The sequence below is a fragment of the Zingiber officinale genome, chromosome 8A (genome assembly GCF_018446385.1).
Source record: "Zingiber officinale cultivar Zhangliang chromosome 8A, Zo_v1.1, whole genome shotgun sequence".
Lineage (NCBI taxonomy): Eukaryota > Viridiplantae > Streptophyta > Magnoliopsida > Zingiberales > Zingiberaceae > Zingiber > Zingiber officinale.
In genome coordinates, this window is record NC_056000.1 from 17,522,454 (window position 1) to 17,542,619 (window position 20,166).

Below are 20,166 nucleotides of genomic sequence, written 5' to 3' on the forward strand. Positions count from 1 at the left end.
AAGCACCACAACAAGAGAATTTAAAAATATTTTTTTTATTATTTCTCTCGAGTTATCTCCATTATTCATCAAATGAAAAGAAATGATGAGGAGCTAAAAGATATTCAAGTTATAAAAAAAGATCTTAAGGTCTTTAGACTCAAAGTTTGATTTCATAGTTGTGACGATCAAGGAATCAAAAAGATTTAGAGATGATTGTGGAAGAGCTTATGGGCTCCCTTCAAGTATATGAACAAAGAATATTGAAGAAAAGTAAAGGAAGAACTTTGGAGCAAGCACTCCACTCCAAACTATTATTCAATGAATCATTCAGAGGAGGTCCTCAACGAGAAAGGACTTCTACATGGAGAGGAAGAGGTGGTCGTACTTTTAACTCCAATGAAAACACTCAAAATAAAAATGATGGAATTGAAGATAATTAAAAGGGATATGGGTGTGGAAGATGCCATGGTGGAAACTGAGGTCAAGGTCATGAACGAGGTAGAAACATTGGATGAAGTTATGATAAAACTAAATCTCATGATTGTATTTGCAAGAAGTATGGTCACTATAATGAATGTTGGTATAACACTAACAATAGAGAAGAAAAAGTGAACTTGTTAATAAGGACGTGGACAATGAAGGATCAGTATTGTTGATGACATGGGATGGATCAAAATCTGTTCAACCTATTACATGGTTCCTAGACAAATGAGCATCAAACCACATGTGTGGGAGAATGGAGTTATTTACAAAGCTTGATGAGAGGCCAATAGACAATATTACCTTTGGAGATCCCTCACAAAAGTCAATTAAAGAAAAATGTGACATTCTGTTTGAATTGCAAAATGAAAAGAATATATGCATCTCAGATGTTTATTATGTTCCCGATATAAAAATAATTTTTTGAGCATTAGTCAACTATTGAAGAAATAATACGGTATACAAATGAAGAATTTGACACTTAGTATTCATGATAACAGTAATAATCTTATTACTTATGTCACAATAGCCAAGAACAGAATGTTTCCACTGAAGTTAAGCATCAATGACAGGAATTGCTTCAAGGCAAGCATTGTGGACAGTTCCACTCTTAGCATCTTCGATATGAGCATCTAAATTTTAGGGCATTAAAGCTATTTTCAAATAATGACATGGTAATTGGATTACCAAAGATTGAAACTTCCGTGAAATATGTGTTGTAGGAAAGTAGTAGAGGAAGTCATTCAAAAAGTACAAACTGAGATGAGCATCTTCACAACTTGAATTTGTGCATTTCGATGTTTATGGACCCAACCAATCTATCTCTACGGGTGAAAACAAGTATTTCATGACTTCACTGATAATTATAGTGGAAAGACTTAGGTATATAGGCTAAAAGAAAAGAAAGAAGTTTTTACTAAATTTAAACAATTTAAAATTTTGGTTGAAAAGCAAAGTGGAGAAAAGTAATAGAAGAAGAAATTCATTCTATAAAGAAAAATAATACATGGGAGTTCACTTCACTTCCTCAAAGATAAAGCTATTGGAGTCAAATGGGTGTTCAAAATAAAGACAAATGCAAAAGGAGAAGTTGAAAGACATAAAGTAAGGTTGGTTGCTAAAGGATACAAGCAAAAGTTCGAGATTGACTATAAAGAAGGCTTTGCACCAGTAGCCTGGCTTGAAACAGTATGACTACTCATCTCTCTTACAGTTCAAAGAAGATGGAAGATATATTAGATGGATGTAAAATCTACTTTCTTAAATGAAAATCTTGAAGAAGAGGTCTATATCGAGCAACCACCTGGTTTTATTATCAAAGGGCAAGAAGAAAAGGTATACACATTAAAGAAAACTCTTTACGGACTCCAACAAGCCCTCAGAGCCTATAACTCAAGAATTGATGAACATTTTATAAAGGAAGGTTTCACAAAGTGCCCCTACGAGTATTTTTTATACTTAAAGTATAATTCATATAGAGATATTATGCTGATATGTCTTTATGTGGATGATTTAAATTTTACAGGTAATAATCTCTCCATGATTAGAGAATTCAAGCAATTGATGGAGAAGGAGTTTGAGATGACAGATTTATGATTGATGAGATAATTTTTCAATATTAAAGTACAACAAAGAGATGAGAGAATCTTTGTATCACAAGAAAAATATGCCAAAGATATTATGAAGAAATTCTCAATGGAAGATTGTTATGTTATGGATATGCCCGTTGAGTATGACATAGAATGACTAAAGATGGAGAAGACAAACATGTGAATTGGACTTATTACAAGAGTCTTGTGAGTTGCCTTAGGTGCCTGACATGTACATGGTCTAATATATTATTTGGAGTTGGTTTGGTAAACAAGTATATAAAAACTCCAAAAACTTCTCACTTATATGTAGTTAAGATAATTTTTAGATATATCAAAGGGACAATTGATTATGAACTTCTCTATTCATTAACAAAAGATATGGAGTTTTTTGATTTAAGTGATAGCGATTGGGATGGAAGTTATGATGATTGCAAAAGCACTACTAGATACATGTTTTATCTTGGTAATGATGTATTCACTTGGTCTTCAAAAAAAAAGGTAGATCCGCTACCTTAGCGGCCCCCCTAGTGTCGGCCCCACGGATATGGAGGGAGGTTCATGCAGGTACACAGGCCATAGGCGCATGGCGGCGTAAACCCCAGGTCGTCAGTTCCTGAGAATCGACCCCTGACCATTACGTCAGAGATACCATGCGCCTTTTGTATCTTCAAAGAAACAATCAATTGTTGCTCTATCAACTTGTGAAGATGAGTATATTGATGTAGCCTTTTGTATTTGTCATTCTATTTGGCTAAAGAGATTACTCTAGGATCTTAGATTGCAATAAGAAGTTACAATCAAGATCTATGTGGATAACAGATCGACAATTACTTTAGCCAAAAACATAGTTCATCATAAAAGATCCAAGCATATCGATACTCATTTTCATTTCATAAGAAAGTACATTAAGTCAAAAAAAAAAATAATAGAATGACTCCATGTTGAGTCAAGTGATTAAGTAGCTGATATACTTACAAAGCCTCTAAAAGCGGAAGCTTTTCAATATTAAAGGAATTTGTTAGGAGTTCAAGGAATAATAAGTTTAAGAGGGTAGATGTTGGTATATATATAAATTTATTCCAAAGATAAATTGACTTCTTCAACTATGTAAGAACAATGCCAAAAACAAATTGACTTTATTAACCATGCCAAGAAATTCTTAAAATTAATTTGACGCTTCATCAATTAAATAAAATTTAATTAAACTAAGTTCAATAAATTTTTTATGACAAGAGTCATAAGTATATAAAAAAACAAGAATTAATTGTTTTGTGATGTATTAATGGTAAAAGGATGTTGATCCGGCAGTAAGGACGGGGGACCCCCTTTGAGGGAAGTCAACGCCACGTGGAGGTCAAAGGTCAAACGACCGACAGGAAAAGGGGGGACCGACCGGTCGAAAAGGGTTTAAGCGGAATCAAAGACAACCCGACGGGGAGTCGGGTCTCCGACGCTCATGGTGAACAGGGTCGCCGGGCCGAGCGGGTAGCCCGCTCGACTGATGCATAAAGCAGTAATGCTGTGAACAGTTTCATCCGAGCACACGACCTGGAATCTCCCGAGCGAATCAGTACCTACGTCCGGTCAGACGTGATGGGACTGCCGAGCGGCCGGACGCTCGGCGCGGGAACAGAAGAGACAAAAGGATAAGGGAAGCATCGGGAAACATCCTCTGACAACAGGCATGTCCAACGACCAAGTCATACGCTGAACCTTATAATGACAGAAGGTTCTGCCGTCCCATCAGAGAGGTGCTCGGACTGTAGCAGTATAGTGTCAGGCAAGCTCCTCTGACAAGCCCATACTGAGGTATAGTAAGAGGACACGTATTCGCCTCGGTATATGTGCATAAGCCTCTTCACAGCTCTATATAAGGGTCCTCACACTTCGCCGGAGATACGCATTCTCGCATCTTCGGAGCCACTTCATAGTTTCCTCTTGCCTGAGCGTCGGAGGGTCGTCACCGGGAACCCCTTCCCGGCCCGACTTCCTTGCAAGTTCGCCGGAGATCCCTACGATCGACCGGAGATCCACGTCATTAGTTCGGAGAGTGCCACGTACCCAGCATCCATTGATTCAGCGTTCGGACAGGATCAGATGTGAAAACATGAATCTAAATATATAAATATGAATATAATAATTATTTATTATAATAACAAACAACAAATATTTTTTTTTTCCATAGAGTCTCTTCCCCATTCCCATACTTTTTCCAAAGTCTCTCTTATCTTCTTATTTCCTCCTCCTAATCTACCAAAATTCCAACAAGTGCCTCAACTTGTAAACCAGTGTTCATCTGGATTCATGTTTCGCTCTATTTCAAATACAGTTAAAATAAAAGGCTGCACCACATTTAACAATGGAGTTATAAATGGACAGGAAATGAATAATATCAAGAACAATGCGTTGAAAAACCACAACATCAATCAGAGAGAAGATAGTAGCATTCTTGTTTCAGTAGCTATCATTCTTTCACATTTCTTTGTGTCCCCCAATCAAACGGAATGATAAATAATTGGACCACAAAAGTCTTTTGAAAGGGAGCTCAGCTTCTGATTATGACGGTGAAGATACAGCAACATAAAAGCCGTGCTACATGAACAACTTAAGGAACGAGAAAAATTTTCCCATAAGATCTCTCTATAACACTTAAACGTAACCTCTCAAAAATATTCAAAACAGACCCCTTTAGATGGAGATTTGCTAAACGACTTGTTAATGTTCCTTCTGATGTTTTGAGGGTACGCTCCGTATGCCTGTAGTCTCGAATGTGGAAGATTCAATTCTGCTGGACGGCATCGTCTTCTATTTTCTATATGAATTAATATTAAATAAATAAAAATTTACTCTTACGTGCAACACGTCGATATGTCCGAGTGGTTAAGGAGACAGACTCGAAATCTGTTGGGCTTTGCCTGCGCAGGTTCGAATCCTGCTGTCGACGATCTTTTGTTACAAATTTTTACTAACCGTAATTTTAAATTTACAACGTATCTCATTTTAAAAAATACCTTTCATAATCGTTTAAACTTCTAAAAAATATATTTTGAAGATTTTTCAGTAGTCAAAATCAATGAGTAACTACACAAATTATTTTTTTAAAAAAAAACATAATAAATGTAATAGTGGTCTTATTTTATTTTTTTTAACCATACAAATATCAAAATAGTTTAGTTAAAAAGTTTTAATAGCATTCTAGAGGTTAAAATAAACAAAAACAATAAGAACCTCGTGAACTTCTAAAAGTACCATAAATATTATAATAATTTTGTAATATCACTTTAAACAATAAAAACTTATCTAAAATCATATTAATTTTCAAAAACTATAATTGCATTTAAATGTGCTTAAAAGTTTTTTTTTTTATTTTAAACACCAAAAGATCACTATGGTATTTTAGCAAAAAAAAAAAAAATAGTAATCTTGATCTGATTGCTGAGTCAATTTGATCTATTGGATCCCAACAGTCAAACCTGACCTATCTGCTAGTTGACTTAGCTACCTTAAGTTGACCGTTTTTGGTCAACGCCACCTTCCTTGTTCCTCTTGATCACTCAAACTTGCACGGAGCAAGTCAGTTCAGAAGTCAAACAAAATTAGGGGGAATAGTTTACAGATTGCTTCAACATCTGGTATCATCAAAAAGCACATGTCAATTGTTGTTGTCTTCTAACTGAAAAATTCCTTGCCTAACTTGAGTTGGCCAAGTGGCCATCCTCCAAAGATCTGAAGAAAAAAAAAATACATTAAAAGATTCCATTAGATTTGTAGTTTTTTAATACTCCGTGGAAACAATATCTTGTCGGGTATTATTTTTTTATATATATATTTTAGTTTTTAAGAAAACTGGGAAATAAAAAACTGGAATTGAACTCCATGAATGCAACGATGAAAATGATCTTAAATATTTTGTTTCTATATTTGGTTCTAACAAAAAGTTAAAATGTCATGATCAGCCAAACTTAATTTGAATATTGAGTGTTTTTTTTTTCAATGCCAAGGGAAATCACATTTGTCTGAACAGCTTAAATAAAGCCAGAAAGAATACCTGAATACGCTGATGGACCTCTTAGATTAGGTATGCTTGCATTTATGACAAAGTTTTTTAGTTTTTATTTGGAAAAAAAATCAGATATATTATTCTGAAATTACTATGCTTTCATATAATTAATTCCGGATAATTACCTGTAAATTTTGTTTTCTTCCTCTCTCCTACTAAAATCAAAATTTGTAGTCCAACTTCAATCAATGGGGTCAATGATCATCCATAAAAGGCCACCAAAATCTAAGAGAAAATAAACAGAATCCCCAAAGCAACAAGTTTCTCTTCCTCTTCTTCTTCCTCTCGATTTTTGGTGAGAGTTTTCAGTTTTGCTCAACATTTGATGAACTGCCATTTGATCTTTTAACACTTGGAAGTCTTTGTTTTTGCAGATTCATGATTATGAAAGAGCTCGTCGTTGCTGCTAATGTCTCCACTGAAGCCCGGCTGAGATCAACAGCGACAGAGTATGTTCTTATCAATTTAATCAACAGTAATTTATTTGCAGAAATCTAAGTATTTCTTCTTTCGTCAGAAAAATAAAGTCTCAGAAGTTGAGAGATTTCAGGTTCGAAAGATACAGATTCCTGTTCACTGAGAAGAACTCAAGCTGCAAATTTGAGACCTTGAAGCTTACTCTGCTCGTCATCATTTGTTGCACACTTCTATCTCTTGCTTTCTCCCCTGTAATCCACAAAGAACAACAGCCCTCGTCGGATTCATCATCAAGGTGCAATTTTGTTGCGATAATAATCGACTTTAATCGTTTCAGACCACTGAAAAGGTATTTTTGCTCAGGTCCAGATTTGTAGTTATGGAGCGGATTTGGCAAGAAACAGGCTCAGATCCTCGATACCTTTCTCATGTAGAAGTCGATTGGGTTCAGCTATCTAATCTTGTTAATAACACGAATCCAAGGATTGGATTGCTAAATTTCAATTCCAGCGAGGTGGGATTCTGGCGGCGGACTCTGCCGGAAACAGTGGTTTCTCCGATCGAACTGGAGTACGCTCCGACGAGCGTCACCTGGGAGATTCTCTACCCGGAGTGGATCGACGAGGAAGAAGAATACCATGTGCCTTCTTGCCCTTCTCTCCCTCGACCGATACCAGAGGAGGGATCAAAATTCGATCTTGTCGCCGTCAAACTGCCTTGCAATAGATCCGGCGGCGGGTGGTCGCGGGACGTGGCCAGGCTGCACCTCCAGCTCGCGGCCGCCAGAGTTGCGGCGGATGCCGCGGCGGCTCGTGTGCGGGTGCTTATCGTCAGCGACTGCTTCCCGATTCCGAATCTTTTCAGGTGCAGAGATCTTGTTAAACGCGAGGGGAATCTTTGGCTTTACGAGCCTAAGCCGGCAGCGCTGGAGGAGAAGCTCCGGCTTCCGGTCGGATCGTGCGAGCTCGTCGTCCCTTTTGAAGCAAAAGGTTAGCGACGATACCCCTGAAATATTAATTCATTAATTAATAGTCCCTAAATTTTTATTAATATCACAAATATTTCTTTATTAATACGTGTGCATTTTAAACAATAATTAACGAGGACAAAATAGATATTTTAATTTTAAAAAGGAACATCTTTACTATATAATAGATATTGATAAACTTCAAAGAGGTTTTTAAAAAACGTAACTTTTAGGGAGCATTTTGTTAATTTCCCTCTTCTTCCGTGACATCGCCGGCGGAAGGTAATAAATACTCCGTTTCTTTGTGTCCAGAGATATCGCACACCGAATTCGGCAGCCGGCGAGAAGCCTACGTGACCATACTCCACTCAGCGGAGCAGTATGTGTGCGGAGCCATCGCCGCCGCGAAGAGCATCCGATTGGCAGGGTCGAAGAGGGACCTCGTCGTCCTCGTTGACAAGACGATCGGCGAGGAATACCGGCGCGGCCTTGCTGACGCCGGGTGGAAGGTCCGCATGATCCGTCGGATCCGCAACCCGAAGGCGAAGCGCGACGCCTACAATGAATGGAACTACAGCAAGTTCCGGCTGTGGCAGCTCTCCGACTACGACAAGGTCGTCTTCATCGACGCCGACCTTCTCGTCCTCCGCAATGCCGACTTTCTGTTCTCGCTGACGGAGCTCAGCGCCGTGGGGAACGACGGGACTCTGTTCAACTCCGGCGTCATGGTGGTGGAACCGTCGGAGTGCATGTTCCGGCTACTGATGGATCACGTCGACGAGATCACGTCCTACAACGGCGGCGACCAGGGGTACTTGAACGAGATCTTCACATGGTGGCACCGGTTGCCCAAAAGCGTCAACTACTTGAAGCACTTCGGCGGCGACGAACAGAGGAGGGCAAAGAATGAGAGGTTATTCGCGGCAGATCCACCGGCGATCTATCTGGCGCATTACTTGGGACTGAAGCCGTGGCGGTGCTTCCGGGACTACGACTGCAACTGGAATTTGAAGAGCTTTTGGAAGTTCGGCAGCGACGCAGCGCACGGGAAGTGGTGGCGGGTCCACGACGCGATGCCGGAGAGCCTGCAGCAGTTCTGCCTTCTGTCGACGAAGGGGAAGGCGTTCTTGGAGTACAACAGGAGGCGGGCGGAGGCGGAGGGGTTTGCCGACGGACACTGGAGGAGGAACGTTACGGATCCGAGGTCGGAGGTGTGCTCAGAGGCGTTCTGCGATTGGGAGAGCATGCTGGTGCATTGGGGGGAGAACACTTCGTCGACGGCCGGCGGCCGAGTTGACCGTGGTAATCGCACGGCACGTCTGCAGATCTGAAGGATGTTATGTATTATAGTTCTCTTTCTCGTACATCATGATTTTTTTCCATATCTGTCTTTATTATTATTATTATTTTTTAATCTTGTGTATTAGATTTCTCAACAAAATTATGGCATAAAATCGATGTTATCGGCCCAATTCAGCAGAATATAACAAAAACATGGCGTCGCCCGGACTCGAACCGGAGACCTTCAGTGTGTTAGACTGACGTGATAACCAACTACACCACGACACCGATGTATTTTTAAGAAATGAATAAATCTACATAGATTAATAACGAAAGCAAATGATAAGGCTGATAGCCTCATCTGCTGGTTCAATGTTTGCGCTTCAAAGTGACACTAAAAGCGAATCTACACTGAAAGTTGATGTCATTTATGATTCACAACAACTTTTAGTACACAAAACTAATCACATACCTTAATTTATCAAAGAAAAATAAAGCACTCCAAAAATATAAGAGGATTATTTAGCTCTTCTTCAACGAGTTGAAGAATCCTTGCTGAGACGATTCTGCTCTCACTCAGGATTTGGTGGACACGAAGCATTCTCATCTCCTTCTTCTTCCATCTCTGCCAGTTTGTAGTGCCGTAGAGACTCCGAGATTGAATGTTCTCCTTCCTTTCAACTTCATGTCTTGCCATTTCTCTCTGTGGGCCTCTTTGTTTCTGAAAAGTGGACGAACGGTTCAATTTCCTGCTCGAAAGAGTCATCCGCGAAGGACTAGCAGTTTTATGATCACCCACCAGTGTGTATGGCCTTTGCTCCGTGCTAGGCTTCACTCGCGAGGAAGAATGGGATAATAAAGACTTGGTAATACTCCTCGAAATCGAAAAGGCGAAAGGAGAAGAAACCGAGAGTGAATTAGAAGAAGAGGAAGAGAGTAGTAGTGGAGGAGGTGATTCGGAGACGACAAGCTTGTCTTTCACCACGACGATAGAGTCGCCGGCAGGATTCGAAGGGCCGATAAAGATCTTGCCAACACACGAACCCATGGCTGCCAAGTTCAACTAAAGAAGTAGCATTGGAGGAGATAGGAGCAAGTTCTTTGTTTCACTTATATTCTCTGTTCATGTTGGAAGATTCACGGCGTATTGATGGCAATGACGTTTATCATGTGATATGGCATCTTTTGGCACAAAGGAGTTATTAAAGCAGTCTCAAACTTTCTCTGATTTATAAAAAATAAAATAAATAATTAATTAGGTTGTGCCTGGTGATCGGTCCGATCCCACAGTTAGATTCTATGAAAGTTTTTTATTAATCATCAGATTAAATCAGAAAGTGGTCGTAGAAGACAACGTAGAAGGCCAGCATCTTGGGATTCGAATTGTAAGTACCTGCATAATAATCTAGATATCTTATCGCTGTATCATAGTTCCGGAGGCAACTTTCTCTGATTTATAGATTTTATATATGGAGTTATTAGGGAAATATATGGTATTTATATCACCAGAACCAGAAGCTTATTCTAAATCAATGTTTTGAAAATCGGATCGGTCATTGAACCGGTGCGATGACCGGATCGAGGTTTTTAAGATTTGATCGGTCGAATCGGTGATTCAACCGTAATATATATATATATATATAAATTATATTTTAATAATTAAAAATCATGCTTCCATCATGATTAAATCAACTATTTTAATCAATTTCGAACGATTTTGATTTTTTTTTCAGTTTTAATGGTGGACCGGACCAAATCAAGAACCGGTTCATGGTTCAACCGGTCGGACCGGCCGGTCCGGTCCGATTTCTCAACACTGTTCTAAATAAGAGGAGACGGCAGCAGCTCACGTCGTTAGTTCCACGGCAGCCTGACTCTTTTGACTGCCGTTAACCCTGTTTGTTTTTTTTCCCCTTCACTCTTCTCCCTTCTGCGCTTCGCTCCTTGAGCTGGTGGCGGCTTACCCACGTCGTTTCGCTCGGATCTGCGTAGCTTCCTCTTGATTCGAGGAGTGAAGCCGCCTCCTCCTCCTCGCTCCGCCAGGATCTCTAGGTCTCGTCCCCTCCTCCGCATTTCTTGGTACTTATTTTCCGTTTTTCTGTTCTCCAGGCACGTCTAGTTTCTTCCTGTTTGTTTTGTTGAATCGGAGATGACAGATACGATGCTTACTTTATGGGCAAAATGTTTTTTTTCCCTGTTTTTTGGTTCGATCTTATCATAGAATAGTAGATCCTTGTCAACTGGCTTCTGATCTATTTTCGAATGAGAAATGCAGTTCATTTGTACTAGAGCAAGAAAAAAAATGAATTTTTGGTGCAGGTAGTTTGAGGAATGGACGGGTTCAAGGCATCAGGGCTTCGCAAGGTCGGATCCTACGCTTCGATAGCGGAGGTCGATGACCTTGATCTGTCGCGGCTTCTTGACAAGCCCAAGCTGAACATCGAGCGGAAAAGGTCATTCGACGAGAGGTCAATGAGCGAGCTATCGATCAATGTCAGAAACCTTGAGAACTACGACAGTTTGTACTCCCCTGGAGTTAGGTCCGGGTTCGACACTCCAGCTTCGTCAGCTCGCCACTCCTTTGAGCCGCATCCGATGATTGGTGAAGCGTGGGAGGCGCTGCGGAAGTCATTGGTGTATTACAGAGGACAGCCTGTGGGTACAATTGCGGCAAATGATCATGGCTCGGAGGAGGTCGTAAACTATGATCAGGTTATTTACTGGCTTTCAGAGTTCCTATTGATTAGATATATCTTTTTGATCAGATAGATCCTAAGGAGATTGGCATGTGTATGATAACAAGAAACTATAAACCAAAAATATGATATCCTGACCTCTTAACTTATTTCCTAGCAAAGTTGTAGCAAATAGTTGATGGCTTGTTCAGTTATATGGAAATGATAGGGAAAAGAAAGCATAAAAATGTTTTTCTCTTTAGTTTAAAAAAAGGGGGAGGGAATTCAGATTTATTGTCACCAAATTTGGCAGTAATTAAGGGAGAGAAAATTCAATCTTTAATAAGCGCAATATATGGAAATTACCTTCTTCCTTCCTGTTCTATCCAAGTAAACAAGATGGGTGGAAGTTAGCAAAATGAAGTAAGATAATATAATTTTCTGCTCACTTAAAATACTATTTTTTTTTACTGCCCTTAAGGTAAACCTGTTAGAAATTATAAATGAGAAATTAAAAGGTTTAAGTGCCTTTTGGATAGTTAAAGGGTGACAACTTATGAAGAGGTAGTGTGCCTCTTAGGAAAGGATGCGATCTACATTATCCAATTCTAAATGGATGGATGAGATCTAATTGAACCAAGAGGTTCTTATACCCCTTCATTTAGTATAAATAAAGTCCCTCACATTCTCATTTCACTCACTCAATTCCTTCTAAGCAAAGCAAGCATTGCATTCCATACTTGCATTGGAGAGTTCGAGAAGTCTTCTTCGATTCGGAGGTCTTGCGATTTGCAGTGTTGTTATCGCAAGATAAAGTCGTTGTATCTTGGGAGACGATTGCTGTGTTCCGCGAGCACCGTGTGCGGGGCAAATTCGTTTTAAAGAGATAGAATCTAACTCTAGCCTCGACTCAACCAAAACGGTGGCATACCGTCATTTTGCCCGCGCTCAAATTGCACCAAAACAAAGATCCCAACAATTTTAAGACGAATTCTAATCGTGCAAACTGATGGTTGGGATCAACGACGGTTCAACCGCTATTCCACACGGAGAAAAGCCGGAGAAGTTCAACAGACCCGACTTCAAACGATGGCAGCAAAAGATGTTGTTCTAACCTGACAACGCTAAACCTCGTACGGTTTTTGCATGAAAACTCATCGGCTGCTATGGAAGGCAAGTCCAATAATAAGGCTGCATGCGATATGTGAAGGTACGGAGATTTCCTGTGGCGCAACTACGTTTTCAACGCATTGGACAACACGTTGTATAACGTGTATTGTTCGATGGAAACGACAAAATCTCTATGGGAATTACTTGAAAAGAAATACAAAACCGAAACACTGGATTGAAGAAATTCATCGTCAGACGGTTTCTAGATTTCAAGATAATGGATTCCAAGAGCATGACATCTCAAGTCCAACACATGCAACTGATAATGCATGATTTGGATGCCGAAGGCATGAAGCTGAACGAGTCGTTCAAAGTAGCCACGGTAATTGAGAAACTCCCTTCGTCATGGAAGGATTTCAAAAATTACCTGAAGCACAAGCAAAAGGAGATGAGACTTGAAGACCTAATCCTAAGGCTACGAATTGAGGAAGATAATCGAAAGATGTCCGACTCCAGAGGAACAAAGCGGGCAGTCAACGAGATGTTGAACCTTGCTGAGCCAAAAGCCAAAAAGCTGAACCAATCCAAAAAGAAGGCTCAAGGCAAGAAATTCAAGGGCATATACTACAACTGCAAAAAACCAGGACACATGTCCAAAGACTGCAGACGCCCGAAGAAACCAACCAAGAGTCAGAAGGATGCTATGAACCAGGTCGTAACTTCTGACGACATGGAATTGGATCTCACTGCGATCGTGTTTGAAGCCAACACGGTGATGGATAACTTGAAGCAGTGGTGGAACGATATTGGAGCAACACGTCATATCTGTTCTGATAAGGCGATGTTCTCCAAGTATACTCCGATAAGTGGAAGAAAGCTCTATATGGGCAATTCCACGACATCCCCGATTGTCGGACTCGGAAAGGTTGTTCTGAAAATGACGTCTGGGAAAGAGCTAACTCTCATTGATGTGCTCCATGTTCCCGACGTCAAGAAGAATCTAGTTTATGGATCGACACTTGTTAAAGCCGAAGTCGGTTTCAGACTAGTGTTCCAGTTAACAAATTTGTACTTACGAAGAATGGTGTATTCGTAGGTAAGGGGTACTTAGAACAGAGTCTGTTCAAAATGGTTGTAATGACCGTACACCGTGACTTTGATGGTAATAAAATAAAACCTTCCAGCTACATTGTTGAGTGTTTCAATTTATGGCATGATCGATTTGAGTATGTTAATAATAATACTCTTAAATGTCTCGTCAAGTTAAATTTATTACCAAATGTCAATATGGACAAAACATACAAATGTGAAGTGTGCGTGGAAACAAAAATGACGAGACTACCTTTTCATTCAGTGGAAAGGTTAACGACTCCTCTAGAATTAATACATAGTGATCTATGTGACTTAAAATTCGTGCAAACTAGAGGAGGTAAAAAGTATTTTATTACTTTTATCGATAATTGCACGAAGTTTTGTTATGTCTTTCTTTTAAGAAGTAAAGACAAAGCTTTAGAAACTTTCAGAACCTATAAAATCGAAGTTGAGAATCAACTTGATAAACGAATTAAAATAATTCGTAGCGATAGAGGTGGAGAATATGGTGCACCGTTTGATGAGTTTTGTTCAGAATCTGACATTATCCCTCAGACAACGGCGCCTTGCCTCAATCCAATGGTGTAAATCGGATATTAAAGGAAATGATGAATGCCTTGTTGATAAATTCAGGCTTACCCCAAAACTTGTGGGGGGAGCTATATTATCAGCAAACCACATTCTCAACAAAATCCCTCACAAGAAAATCGATAAAATGCCATATGAGCTATGGAAAGGCCGCGGGTCATCGTACAAATACCTGAAAGTGTGGGGGTGCTTAGCAAAGGTCGAAGTACCCAAGCCAAAGTAAGTAAAAATCAGACCTAAAACGTTCGATGCGATATTTATCGGATATGCCCATAATAGTAGTGTATATCTTTTCATAGTTCACAAGTCACACATTCTTGATATTCATATGGGAACAACCATGGAATCTCAGAATGCGATATTCTTTGAAAACATATTCCTGAATAAGAAAGGAAACATTCAAAGTGATAACAACGGAAATTCTAACAAAAATGATGTTTCTGAACTTAGTTGTCATAAAAGGACTATTGACAATTAAATCGAAGAGCAACGTCGGAGCAAACGGGCTAGAGTTGAGAAATCGTTCGGGCCAGCCTTCATGACTATTATGTCGGAAATGAACCCAAGAACATTAAGCGAAGCTCTCTCTAGTCCCGACGCCCCATTGTGGAAAGAAGCTGTCAAAATGAAATCGAGTCCATCATGAATAACCATACTTGGGAATTAGTAGACCTTTCTTCTGGTACTAAACCATTAGGTTGTAAGTGGATTCTAAAACGCAAGTATAAAGCTGATGGATCGATTGACAAGTATAAAGCCAGACTTATAGCCAAAGGATACAAGCAAAAGGAAGGTATTGATTACTTCGATACCTACTCACCGGTGATAAAGATTACATCCATACGAGTGCTGATAGCCATCGCAGCACTGTTTAACCTTGAAATACACCAAATGGATGTTAAGACTGCATTCTTAAATGGTGAGTTGGAAGAAAAAATCTATCTGGAGCAACCCGAGGGGTTCGTAGCTCCAGGAAAAGAGGAAAAGGTGTGTCAACTTGTTAAGTTGTTGTACGGACTTAGACAAGCGCCTAAACAATAGCACGAAAAATTTGACAAAACAATGCTATCAAACGAATTCAAAATAAATGAATGTGACAAATGCATTTATGTCAAACACATACCTAAAGGTCATGTAATCGTTTGTCTATATGTAGACGACATGCTTATAATGGGCAGTAATCATGAGTACAAAGAAAATGTTGACCAAGAATTTCGATATGAAAGATATGGGTCTAGCAGATGTTATATTGGGAATTAAAATTCTCAGGACATCCGATAGAATAGTTTTGACACAATCCCATTATGTAGAGTCAGTGTTGAAAAGGTTCAATGCGTACAATCTCTCTATAGTAAAAACACCTATAGATCTAAGTCAACACTTAGCGAAAAACCATGGTGAGCCTATATCGCAATTGGAATATTCTCGGATAATAGGCAGTTTGATGTATTTCGCAAACTGCACACGTCCAGATATTGCTTGTGTGGTAAACAAGCTGAGTCGCTTTATGAGTAATCCAAACGATACCCATTGGAAAGCACTGATGCGAGTTCTTAGATATTTGAAATATACTATGAACTACGGATTACATTACGGAACGTATCCCACTGTCTTAGAGAGATACTGTGATACTAATTGAATATCAGATACAAAAGACTTCAAATCCACTAGTGGGTATGTATTCACAATCGGTGGAGGAGCTAGATCTTGAACTAAGGCATGCACATGTCTCTCGGATGGAGTAGTATAGCATGATCATAATTAATTAATGATCAATTGAGGAATTTCTTGGAAGATATTCCGAGCTGGACGAAACCTGTGCCTGTCGTACTTAAACACTGTGATAGTCAATCGACGATTGGAAGGGCACAGAGTAGTATGTATAATGGTAAGTCTCAACATATACGTCGCAGACACAATACCATTAGGCAGTTAATCTCGAACGGAGTGATTGCAATCAACTATGTCAAGTCAAAAGATAACTTGACAGACCCTCTAACGAAGGGGCTAAGTCAAGATCAAGTATACTGCTCATTGAGAGGAATGAGACTAAAAATTTACAACTAAAACGACTGTAGCGGTAACCCAACCTTGTTGACTGGAGATCCCAAGATCTTGGTTCAATGGGACAACGAAGTTACAGAAATTGTGTTATAGCACACGAGATATATTATTTTTATCTCAATCCTAGGATAAACTTATGTTATCCTACCACATGTAGTGAGGTTATGTGCATGCTTTTAATGATTTCTATACCTTTATAAGGTGGAGTATGATAGGAAACTCTTGATAGAATTGTCACCTATGTGAGTGTGAAGACTGACCGCTTCAATGAAACACTCATGAATCCAAGATGGTGTCCATGGCTAAAACGGAACCAACCATGAGAACCAAAAATAGGTGAGATAAGTCTATGTGTGGGTGTTATTATCTTAGTATACACAAACAGCTGAGCAGTTCAAGACATCACATTCACTGCATAGCCTAGTATGCTCAATAGCATTCCACTACGGAAGGTTCAAAGCCACAAGCTACCTCTCCCGATGCATTAACTTATCGATTGAACTCTCCTTAGGTGATAATATGCATGCATTAAATTTCATTTATGTGGGGGATTGTTATAAATTTTAAATGAGAAATTAAAAGGTTTAAGTGCCTTTTGGATAGTTAAAGGGTGGCATCTTATGAAGAGATAGTGTGCCTCTTAGGAAAGGATGTGATCTACATCCAATTCAAAATGGATGGATGAAATCTAATTGAACTAAGAGGTTCTTATACCCCTTCATTTAGTATAAATAAAGTCCCTCACATCCTCATTTCACTCACTCAATTCCTTCCAAGGAAAGCAAGCATTGCATTCCATACTTGCATTAGAGAGTTCAAGAAGATTTCTTCGGTTCGGAGGTCTTGCGATTTGCAGTGCTGTTATCGCAAGATAAAGCCGTTGTATTTTGGGAGACGATTGCCGTGTTCCATGAGCACCGTGTGCAGGGCAAATTCGTCTTAAAGAGATAGAGTCTAACTCTAGCCTCGACTCAACCAAAACGGTGGTATATCGTCATTCTGCCCGCACTCAGATTGCACCAAAACAAAGATCCCAACAAAACCCACCATTAGTCTTCAGTATGATAGCTTTCTTACTATTTGCGATCCCTTTTAATCCTTCTCATGTTATAGGTTCTTTTAATTGTTATTTGGTTGTCTTTACATGTTTTGCAAAGTGCAAACTGACTTTATATACTTGACTTTTCAGTACATCTGTTTTCTAGATAAATATTCATGATGGTATCAATAAAACCATGTTAGACCTTACTTGATTTGTCGGTTGTTTATAATCATTGGGTAGCAAAATGTAAAACCGTCACCTTGCCCCTCCAGGGTAACTCCCACTGTTTGGATGGGAGGTAAATCATGGGGGGACTTTACCCAGCAATAGCACGGTTGTCTATAATCATGATTTGATTTGCAGTTGTCTATCTTTAGTCTCATGATTTAGCAATCATGAGGACAAGATGACAAAAAAAATCAAATAAGATTTTCTCTGCTTCTAGAGAAATGTTGAACTAACCTTCGGTATGACCATTGGTTTACATCATGTAGGTTTTTGTTCGTGATTTTGTACCAAGTGCACTTGCTTTTCTAATGAACGGAGAACCAGAGATAGTCAAAAACTTCCTTCTGAAAACTCTCCATCTTCAAGGTTGGGAAAAGCGGATTGATCGCTTCAAGCTGGGTGAAGGTGTGATGCCAGCAAGCTTCAAAGTGCTTCATGATCCTGCTCGGAAAACAGATACTTTGATTGCCGACTTTGGTGAAAGTGCAATTGGAAGAGTTGCACCTGTTGACTCAGGATTCTGGTGGATCATTCTCCTTCGTGCCTATACAAAGTCCACTGGCGATTTATCTCTTGCAGAAACACCTGATTGCCAAAAAGGAATGAGGCTTATATTAGCTTTATGTCTGTCCGAGGGCTTTGACACATTTCCTACCCTGCTTTGTGCTGATGGATGTTCAATGATTGATCGAAGAATGGTAAGATTATAAACATTGTGTTCATCTATCTTTACTCGGCATCCTTCAATGTTTTACTTGTTAAACATGCATAGTGGGAATTATATGTATAGTTAGTGTTGTAAGTGTCTTCTTTGTTACCTTAGTAGTTATTATAGGGAATAAGTCTAGAACATCCCTGTTTGGCTTTAGCAGTTGGACATGAACTGTACTATACTTTTCTTAAAACACTTCTGTTTGGTAAGAATTATTGCTTTGCCACAAAAATTCTTAAGTGATTAGTTTAGTTTTTATATCTTACAATTTACATGTTTTATGTGCCACTTTCAGGGTATATATGGTTATCCTATAGAAATTCAAGCTCTTTTCTTTATGGCCTTGAGGTGTGCCTTAGCAATGCTTAAACATGATGCCGAAGGGAAAGAATTTGTGGAACGAATAGTGACACGATTACATGCATTGAGCTACCACATGAGAAGTTATTTTTGGTTTGATTTTCAGCAACTAAATGATATATACCGCTACAAAACTGAAGAGTATTCTCATACAGCAGTCAACAAATTTAACGTGATACCTGATTCGATTCCAGACTGGGTGTTTGAGTTTATGCCCACTCGTGGTGGCTATTTTATAGGTAATGTCAGTCCAGCAAGGATGGATTTTAGATGGTTTGCATTGGGCAATTTTGTTGCCATTCTGTCTTCTCTTTCTACACCAGAGCAATCTATGGCTATTATGGATCTCCTTGAAGAGCGTTGGGAAGAACTGCTAGGGGATATGCCTCTCAAAATAACTTATCCTGCGATTGAGAACCACGAGTGGCGAATCATCACTGGTTGCGATCCAAAGAATACCCGATGGAGTTATCACAATGGGGGATCTTGGCCAGGTTAGTTAAATTGAGATCATTAGTACTAGCATAAGTAACAACAGATCAGAAGAATTTACACTCAAAACTCAATACAAGTTCTCTCTGTATATCTAACTCTCATGCAACTATTCTTCCTCTTTTTCTGTGATTGCAGTTCTCCTTTGGCTGCTCACTGCAGCCTGTATCAAAACTGGTCGACCACAGATCGCTCGGCGCGCAATAGAGCTAGCAGAAAGCCGGCTTTTGAAAGATGGCTGGCCAGAGTACTATGATGGCAAACTAGGGAGATATGTAGGAAAACAGGCTAGGAAGCTCCAGACATGGTCCATTGCAGGTTACTTGGTTGCTAAGATGATGTTGGAAGATCCATCACATCTTGGAATGGTCTCGCTTGAAGAGGACAAGGCAATGAAACCTCTGATAAAAAGATCAAGCTCATGGACTTGTTGAAAAAGTTTTATGGAGAAATATGTTCAGTAAAAACATACTTTTCTTTCGAATTCACAGCAATTTCATCAATTCACATCCTTTTATGTTTCTCACAAAGAAGGCTTTCTTTTGTACAATACATGCAACTGCAATAAGTTCATTCGTGATACAAACATTAGTAGTCTAAAGGATACAATCTAGATCTATGTGAAGATTTGAGAGGACTGTCTGAAAAGATGTGGTTGATTGCTTTACTCTTAAGAGGATCTCCAAAGTATACAAATTGTCAAGTTTGTTTAGATCATATTTTGAGAATTGTTGATTGTGAATTGTGATTGCTAAACTACAGAATTCTCAGATGTGTTGTGCAAGTGTTTCGATATATTTCATCCTTTATTTTACTTGTTGGTTTGTGCTTATTTGATGATCTTAAACAGCCTCATGAGCCCAAAGGTGATGGCCATGGCGAGCCATCCTCCGAGCACCACTCTGAGGCACGACCTCCCGGACGGAGCCCGGCCAAGTGCTGACCCGACGACGCAGCCAAACACCATGAGTGCAGTACTCGCCACGGCCGCTTTCACCCCCGACCTCACCACGTAGCTGCTTAT

At 39.5% G+C, this 20,166-nt stretch overlaps 2 protein-coding genes and 2 non-coding genes across 10 annotated transcripts; 3 read left to right on the forward strand and 1 right to left on the reverse strand.

Moving 5' to 3' along the window:
- Positions 1-4,916: 4,916 nt before the first annotated feature.
- Positions 4,917-4,998, forward strand: TRNAS-CGA. Its single transcript has one exon. It is a non-coding gene; the product is annotated as a tRNA-Ser (tRNA).
- Positions 4,999-6,311: 1,313 nt separating this feature from the next.
- On the forward strand, positions 6,312-8,912 carry LOC122008040 (UDP-glucuronate:xylan alpha-glucuronosyltransferase 1-like). Of its 4 annotated transcripts, none has more exons than XM_042563611.1 (5): positions 6,312-6,409; positions 6,489-6,563; positions 6,632-6,826; positions 6,895-7,520; positions 7,811-8,912. In XM_042563611.1, exons 2-5 carry the CDS (start codon positions 6,493-6,495, stop codon positions 8,827-8,829), a joined length of 1,911 nt encoding a protein of 636 aa, XP_042419545.1. In that variant the 5' UTR covers positions 6,312-6,409; positions 6,489-6,492; the 3' UTR covers positions 8,830-8,912. The 4 variants fall into 4 exon arrangements, with proteins under 4 accessions (XP_042419545.1, XP_042419547.1, XP_042419546.1 ...); XM_042563613.1 differs by having other exon boundaries at positions 6,665-6,826; XM_042563612.1 differs by having other exon boundaries at positions 6,368-6,409; positions 6,474-6,563.
- Positions 8,913-8,993: 81 nt separating this feature from the next.
- TRNAV-AAC lies at positions 8,994-9,067 on the reverse strand. The gene has a single exon. It is a non-coding gene; the product is annotated as a tRNA-Val (tRNA).
- A 1,612-nt stretch (positions 9,068-10,679) lies between these two features.
- Positions 10,680-19,926, forward strand: LOC122012833 (probable alkaline/neutral invertase D). 4 transcript variants are annotated; one of them, XM_042569487.1, is made up of 5 exons: positions 10,680-10,831; positions 11,099-11,491; positions 17,845-18,276; positions 18,586-19,144; positions 19,281-19,926. In XM_042569487.1, the coding sequence occupies exons 2-5, from the start codon at positions 11,111-11,113 to the stop codon at positions 19,574-19,576; spliced, it is 1,668 nt and encodes a 555-aa protein (XP_042425421.1). In that variant the 5' UTR covers positions 10,680-10,831; positions 11,099-11,110; the 3' UTR covers positions 19,577-19,926. The 4 variants fall into 4 exon arrangements, with proteins under 4 accessions (XP_042425421.1, XP_042425420.1, XP_042425423.1 ...); XM_042569486.1 differs by having other exon boundaries at positions 10,699-10,858; XM_042569488.1 differs by having other exon boundaries at positions 10,701-10,858; positions 11,103-11,491.
- The last annotated feature ends 240 nt before the right edge of the window (positions 19,927-20,166 follow it).

What these genes read in the sequence shown, in the direction of transcription:
- LOC122012833 (XM_042569487.1), top strand. Translation starts at nt 11,111, where the DNA reads ATGGACGGGTTCAAGGCATCAGGGCTTCGCAAGGTCGGATCCTACGCT. An exon ending in CAATGATTGATCGAAGAATG is followed by an intron (nt 18,277 to 18,585) that starts GTAAGATTATAA and finishes TGCCACTTTCAG; the next exon opens with GGTATATATGGTTATCCTAT. An exon ending in CAATGGGGGATCTTGGCCAG is followed by an intron (nt 19,145 to 19,280) that starts GTTAGTTAAATT and finishes CTGTGATTGCAG; the next exon opens with TTCTCCTTTGGCTGCTCACT.
- LOC122008040 (XM_042563611.1), top strand. Translation starts at nt 6,493, where the DNA reads ATGATTATGAAAGAGCTCGTCGTTGCTGCTAATGTCTCCACTGAAGCC. An exon ending in TCGTCGGATTCATCATCAAG is followed by an intron (nt 6,827 to 6,894) that starts GTGCAATTTTGT and finishes ATTTTTGCTCAG; the next exon opens with GTCCAGATTTGTAGTTATGG. An exon ending in CGTCCCTTTTGAAGCAAAAG is followed by an intron (nt 7,521 to 7,810) that starts GTTAGCGACGAT and finishes CTTTGTGTCCAG; the next exon opens with AGATATCGCACACCGAATTC.